Raw genomic sequence first — 7876 nt, forward strand, 5'->3', positions numbered from 1 at the left:
ACTAAGGCATGCAATATCATAAGTCCAAAATAAAAAATAGAGACCTACTTGTAAACCTTTATTTTCTAAGAACTCCTTGAAATCGGCCAATTTGAGATCACCCACAAGAATTGACATGTGGGCCACTGGAGTTGATGAGGGGGTAGCAAAGTGAGCTTCTCATCCACCTTTCCAACCCCTGAATCAACCCATGCAATTTCATGCTCGCCCAACTATAGAAAATGTTGGTGCCAGAGTTAGTGCTTTCTTTCAACAAACTCAAAGGAAGTAAATGTGGCTGAAGACTGAGACCAGGTGCTTTCCGGTGGTTACTGGCCAAAATTTTGCATGGATGGCTCAGGGTTGATGAGAAAATTCAACTTGTTTAACATTATTCTTATGGCTAGTGACTAGTTGGGAAATGGAATGCATGGGCACTAGTTGGAAGCAACAACATTTTTCTTTATCCATTTTTTGTTTTTTCATTTTGGACAGCAAAAGAAATCCTACCATTTTCATTTTGTTTGTTAATTATTGAGATCTGAATGGGCTATGAGTACTTTAGGAGGTAAAAACATGGATGCCTCCATGTTCCCCTGACTTTATACGCTCCTTAAACTTGTATATATAGAGAGGCATAAACATGGACACCAACAAAAAATGTACTATATAGATCAAAATGAACTACTTCCACTCTATACACAAATACCACCACCTCTTATAAACTCATGTTTGTAAAACATGGATACAAAAACTACTACAAGCTGGATGATAAAACAAGGTATAAAAACAAAAGATGAAATAAGGATATGTAGGCTGAAGCAAGATCTTACAATGGAGCTAAAGGAGTAGAATGGATCTCTTTCCTCCTTTGCCACTTCACTATTTTGTGGTAGTCTGCCTTGTACCCTGAGTTGGTACTTATACAGGGGCAACGGGGAGGCATATCCCATGGCCAACGAATCTGCACCTCCTTCACCATGCAAAAATCCTCCACTCTCTGCCAACGTAAATATGGCAAATGAATATGGGGAGATTTTATACACACACATTAATGATGCACATCTTTGGAAATGCAATATTTATGGCGTATGCGACGACAAAGGGATGTGTTGGGTAGCACGAGATAATGGATGTGAGATTAGGAAAGGCTGATGGGACGAAGAGCAACGACGGTGTAGAGGATCATGCGAGAGAGGCACTCAAGGAAGGAGGGAGGGATAAGTAGGTTTATAAATATTTAGAAATGAAAATATATTACAAAATTATTTGTGGAGGTTTAGGAACGCAAGGACGTACTTCAGAGTATCATGTTAAAAATCAATGTCTCACGAAATGTTAAAACAATGTCAATTAGCTTTGAGCCTCTCTCCTACAAATTACGCAAAACATACCCTCGATTAAAGTTGGCAAATAAATTATGTAACTATTTCTTTCGAGTATTTGTTTATCAAAGTGATAATGGACAAAACATTGCGCCCTATTTATATTGGTGCCAATCAATAAATATATCAATGCCTTGGAATCAAGGGTAGCGTCTCATGTTCTTCTTGCTTGGAACGAACGAACTTTAACATTAATCTTTCAAAATGATACAACACAATGAAACTAAACAACACGACAATGCATACATAAGAAAACATAGTTCCAGGAGCAGAAAAACATTTCCTCCATCGCTCAAGGAAGTTGGATTGTGCTAGACCATGGTGTTCTTCTTCTTGTTCATGACTTCCTTAATTATAGACTCGAGATCCTGAACCTTGATTGGTTTGGGCATAAAAACATCAGCACCAGCACTTATGAACACCTCCATGGCATCGTCATCAGCTGACATCCCAACAATCTTCACATCAGTTTCCCCCATAGCACGAATCTTTACAACTGCCTGTTAAGAAACACAACAAAAGAATTTTTAGTTTATTTTCAAACTTAAAACAAGGACTTATGTTCAGATCAATACATTTCTAAAAATTGTAAAACATTGAAAATCCAAAGGGGAAGCTAAGCACCTCAGGACTAGTCATGATGGGCATGTCCTTATCACAAAAAATAATGTCAAACTTCTTCCCCTCAAGGAATAGGTCAACTGCTTCTTTTCCATTCACGGCAAGAGTAATCTCACATTGAAAATTACGCAACTTTGCCGAGAGGACCATCCTTTGAACTGTGGTGTCCTCAACAACTAGGGCCTTCATAAAGGAGGATCCTTGGGCCTTGGATGCCATGATCGGCTAAACAAATTTGAAAATAGAACAAAGAATTAGTTATTCCCAATAGGATAAGGAAATTAGTTATTCCCTTACACACTCATGCCAAATACACAAAGGAGATTCTTATTCTTGAAAAGAGTCAACACAAAAATATAATATTACTTAGTGACATCATAGTTTCACTAATATAGAAGTCCCAAAACATGATGAAAAGTAACAGAAGAAATCTGGTACCTTCCGTCATATAGATTGATCGATTGTTATATGCATGATTAATTTTGCATGTTCTTTCTATTTATGATATCATGTTGCTCCAAAAATAGATGCAGCCAAATAAGATCAACATAGAAAATAAACCATTAAATGGCAACACGTATATATAGAGAGGCATAAACATGGATGTCAACACAAGTGTACTATATAGATCAAATGAACTACTTACACCATACACATATATAACCTCACCTCTTGTATACTCGTGTATATAATACATGGATACAAAAACTATAAAGGGTGGATAATGGAAAAAGATCGAGAAACAAAGGATGGAATAGGGATATGAAGGCTAAGGCTAGAACTTACAGTGGAGGAGATGGAGGACGAGGCGTTCGAGGAGGAAGAGAATGGAGATCTTTCCGCTCTTGCTGCTTGACTGCTTGCTGCCAGTGTGCCTTGTACCCCGATTATGTTGTGTTATATATAGCGGGCCGAAGGGGAGAATTAGCTCATGGCTAGCCAATCTCCATTACCTTCATGATGCAAAAATCCGCACCGCTCTCCACTCAAATAAATATGGCAAACCAATATTGGAAGATTTTATTAAATAATGATCCATCTTTCTACATATGCAATATTGCCAGCTTCTATATTTATAGAGGGGTGTGTTGAGTAGCATGAGAGAGGTGGTGGAGGGTGGATGGTAAGAAGCAACGGCGAAGTAGAGTATCGGGGGAGAGTGATGATCATTGGTGGGTGGGATAAGAAGGATTATAAATGTTCATATATTGAAATATATTGCATAAATGCAAGGAAATGCTTTATAGTAACATGTTAAAAACAATATATCACAAAATATTAGGAAATCTAAAGAGAACCTCACCTTTCTCCTACGAATTATGCAAAAACAATATTAAACTCATTAAATAAATATATCTAACTATTTACTTTTTGATATTTGTTTATATATGTGTCAATGGGAAATATGCATGCTACTTATTACATTGCATAGTGTCATTTTATATGTCTCCAATGTATCTATAGCACCTTGTTTGGGTGCAGTGAAGTACCACTCTATCCAGATAGACAGCCGCACACGCCACCACAAGAAATCAACTTGGTGTATCCAAGAGTAAAAGGATAGAAAACATTGAACAAAAGAGTGCTTTATTGATCCACAAAACTTTACAACGTCGACTTACAAGGCTCCAAGTCTCAACAATGTACTGAGGTCAGAGCAGTCACTACAAAAAAGACACATATGTGACATTATCACCCAAATGAAAACTTGTTCTGTCATGGAAGTGACACTTGCATAATGATAATTGTGACAAAAACACATATCATCGTAAATGTGCTGGGCTCGTACTTCTATGGCAAAAAGTTATGACAAAAATGGGTTTTTCGTCCTGGGCGCGTTGGAGTCGCACGTGCATGAAATTCTTTGGGTCGTCCATGATGTAAAAGATCATGGTAGAAGTGAGGCCGAGAATTTTTTGGGTATTTCCTAGTACATAGTGGGAAATCGGTTGGTGGTCAGGCCCGGGGGATGCGGTACCAACACTTCGAGGCCCACATATATGACTTGCTATCGCTCGACCCATTGTTTAGCCCCATGTTTTTTGTGTCCCAGTTTCTCCTTGGGTTAAAGGATGAGCTGCGACTAGTGTCCACCTCCTGGCCCTAAGTTACATCACACGAGTGATAACCCACAAGTATAGGGGATTGTTTTTAGTATTTTTTATAAATAAGAGTGTCAAACCCAATGAGGATCTAAAGGTAGAACAAATATTCCCTCAAGTTCTATCAACCACTGATACAATTCTACGCACACTTTAACGTTTGCTTTACCTAGAACAAGTATGAAACTATTTTGTAGGTGTGATTCTAGAACTACTTTGCAAGAATAAAACTACGAGTACTTTGCGAGATAGTAAAAGTTGGTTGTTTAGTAGAAATTTTTTGTCACACAAGAAAGTTATTTGTCCCTAGGCAATTGATAACTAGACTGGTAATCATTATTGCAATTTTATATGAGGGAGAGGCATGAGCTAATATACTTTCCATACTTGGATCATTTGCACTTCTGATTGGAACTCTAGTGAACATCTGCAACTACTAAAGATCATTAAGGTAAAACCCAACCATAGCATTATGTATCAATTTCTCTTTACTCCCATACGTAACAACCCACTTACTTGGGTATAAATTTCTGACACTCTCGTCACCCACTATAAGAGAATCATGAACGTATTGCAACACCCTATAGTAGCGATCCCTCACGTTTGCGCGACATGGACGGCACCATAGGACAACAAAAAAATATAATATACAACTCAAACCAATCATGATCATCAATTAACCCATAGGACAAAACAGACCTACTCAAAGATCATTGGATAACCACATATCATTGGATAATAATATATACTATTGAGAACCATGTTTAAGTAGAAAATTGCTGCGGGAATACAGAGGTGACACCACTGCATAGAGGGGGAGAAAGTTGCTGTTGACGGTAGCAAGGTTGTTGGTGTAGATCACCGTTACGATCCTTGTCTCGGCGATGCTCCGACGCCACCGGGAGAGAGTGGGAGAGATCTGCCCTCCTTCTTCTTCTTCCTTGTCCTCCCCCCTAGATGGAAGGAGGGTGTCCCCTCTGGAACATGGCCTCCATGGCGGCAGAGGGGCGAGAGCCCCTCCGAGATTGGATCTCTCTCTTTGTTCTCTTCTGTTTCTCCTTCCTTTTTTTATCTCTTCATCGTTTCTTAAATTCGTGGAGATACATAACTCCGATTGGGCTAAAGAAGGGCAACAACCGCCTTACGAGGTGCCCACTACCCATCAAGGAGCGCCACCCCCTAGTGCGCCTTGGTGCCCAGTGGGCCCCTCAAGCTATTGAAAATATGCCCTAGAGGCAATAATATTGTATTATTATATTTCCGCTATTCATAATTAAGAGTTTATATTTCATGATATAACTGCTATGATCCTGGAATATGTGATTAAGTGGAAAACTCATATGCATGTCTGAAATGATAAACGGTAAACAATAGATTCCCGGTCTCGCCTCTAAGACCGGCTCAAGTGTTTTCTGGTGATCATGTTTTCCGGATATTAGGATATTGTTAAGTGTAATGATAGTCCTAAAACAACATTGAGGGTAGGACATTAGAAGAATGATCATATTGAATCGATCCAAATACTTGTCTATTATACTATGTGGCCATATCATCTGAAATCATCTTATATAACATAGAGTGTTAGCATGTATTTTAGTTCCTCAGACCATGAGAGTGTTTCGGTCACCTTCCTACCGGACGGTGGGCTTTGGGGTTTCTCAAACGTCATCTGTAACAAGGTGATCATAACGACAACTTTCAGGCTCATCGGAAAGTTTGACAAGTGACCAGATCGCTCGAGAGTGGGATTTTCTCCTCCGGCGATGGAGAGATATTCTTAGGAGCTTCTTGCTGTGATGGCATACATCATCATCTGGCCGGAGGCAGGTGACTACGTCACGGGGATACCAGAACAAGTCAACGAGAAAGAAGAACAAAACCGATAACGGACGCAACAATATAGTGAGCATGGTGATGATTCAAGACGATACCGATGCACACCGGGTTTTTTAAAGTATTACAAAGCAAAGGGAACATCACATGATAATCAAAGGTTCACTCGAATATCATTCGTATAATCATAGGGACCAATATGGATGTCCACGGTTCCACTATCGGTCATTGAACGAAAGGGTTTTCGTTCATGTCTATGGTTACCAAACCTACGGGGTCACAAGCTTAAGGAAATCATGATCTATTGAGTGTTAGCAGGACGGGATTAATGAGAATATATTTGCGAAATTGTTTCATTAATATCCAAAATAGTTCCGAGAGGTTCCGGAAGCGTTTCGGGGTCACCGGAAGGGTTTCGGTAAATACCGGGTATTACCGATTAATATATATATATGTGGAAAATGTTTCCAGAGATGTTAAATTATATATATTATGCTCTAAAATGGTTAGAACAAAAAAAATAATTTAATATGAACGGGCCAAATAAGGCCAAGAGGTGGAGAAGAAGTTGGGCCACAAGGGCCCAACAAGACAGGCGCCCCCCTTTCCAAAGGGGGGGAGTCCTACTCCCCCTCCCTTGGCTGGCACCCCAAGGGGCCTCTTTACCCCTTGGTGGCAGCCCCCTCTTCCCCCCAATCCTATATATACTAGAGTATTTCCACCCTATGTAAACACAAGTTTTGGAGCCTCCTTTAGTTGATCTAGTGCACGTTCTAGTTGGTCCTATTTAACTAATTAAAGAGATCCCTAGCCACCTATAATCCTCATAATTAGAAGGCCCGTGTGGTTCTCATATCCTCCCACTAATTCTCCAGCGACGATTAGCTCTGGACAACGAAGCATTGCTGGATCATGGAGACCGTACGCTTGCAACCAAGTAGAGAGACCGTGCTTTCGGTCTTCTGTTTGAGGGATCTTTCGTGGGCGGTTCGTGGGGTCGTCATCAATGTTTAAGGGACTTCAAGTACGATCTACACCGACTCGTCTACTTCCACTGCACTCCCGGAGTCGTAACAATCATTGATCACAACCCGTTATGCATCTTCATATTGTTCTTGGGTGTTCGTAGGGCGATTTTTTTGTTTTCTACTACATTTCCCGACACGAGCATCATCTTGTGTTGATTCTTCTTGCAAGAATTCACATATATTCCAAAAAAAATCTCCGTAAAGTTTTATCATGTTTGGACTTCGTTTGATATGGATATACGGCGAAACTAAAAATGCAACAAACAGGAACTGTCACTGGGCACTGGATCAATATGCTAGTCCAATAAATCATATAAATTGTTGCCAAAACTATGTGAAAGTTGTATAATATTAGCATGGAATTTTCAAAATTTATAAATACGATGGAGACGTATCAGCATCCCCAACCTTAATTCCTGCTCGCCCACAAGTAGGTAAATGATAAAAAAGATAATTTCTGATGTGGAATGCTACCTAGCATAATCTTAAACATATATCTAATCATGGCATGAATATTAAGACATGGGTGATTCAAAGCAATAGTCTATAATTTGACATAAAGACATCAATACTCAGGCATCCCAACAACCAATCATGTCTTTCAAAATATCAATGTTAAAGAATGGTATCCCTACAAAATCATATAGTCTTGTCATGCTCCATCTTCTTAACACAAAGTATTTATCATGCAAAACCCTGATGACAAGCCAAGCAATTGGTTAACACTTTGTAATGCGCTTCAGCTTTTTCAACCCCCATGCAATACATGAGTGCAAGCCATGGATATAGCACTATCAGTGGAATAGAGTATGATGATAGGGGTAAACATAGAGATGCCAGAAAAGTAAGAAAGTCTCACATCGATGCGACAAATCAACGGGCTATGGAGATGCCCATCAATTGATATCAATGCAAGGAGTAGGGATTT

General features: G+C 39.5%; 1 protein-coding gene across 1 annotated transcript; it reads right to left on the minus strand.

Moving 5' to 3' along the window:
- Positions 1-1457: 1457 nt before the first annotated feature.
- LOC125506186 (two-component response regulator ORR42-like) lies at positions 1458-2849 on the minus strand. The gene is made up of 3 exons (XM_048671050.2): positions 2772-2849; positions 1989-2210; positions 1458-1864 (listed from the first exon to the last, which is right to left on the minus strand). Exons 2-3 carry the CDS (start codon positions 2202-2204, stop codon positions 1676-1678), a joined length of 405 nt encoding a protein of 134 aa, XP_048527007.2. The 5' UTR covers positions 2205-2210; positions 2772-2849; the 3' UTR covers positions 1458-1675.
- Positions 2850-7876: the final 5027 nt, after the last annotated feature.

The sequence above is a fragment of the Triticum urartu genome, chromosome 5A, assembly GCF_056163025.1.
Source record: "Triticum urartu cultivar PI428250 chromosome 5A, HENAU_Tu73, whole genome shotgun sequence".
Classification (NCBI taxonomy): Eukaryota; Viridiplantae; Streptophyta; class Magnoliopsida; order Poales; family Poaceae; genus Triticum; species Triticum urartu.

What these genes read in the sequence shown, in the direction of transcription:
- LOC125506186 (XM_048671050.2), bottom strand. Translation starts at nt 2,204, where the DNA reads ATGGCATCCAAGGCCCAAGGATCCTCCTTTATGAAGGCCCTAGTTGTT. An exon ending in CCATCATGACTAGTCCTGAG is followed by an intron (nt 1,865 to 1,988) that starts GTGCTTAGCTTC and finishes GTTTCTTAACAG; the next exon opens with GCAGTTGTAAAGATTCGTGC.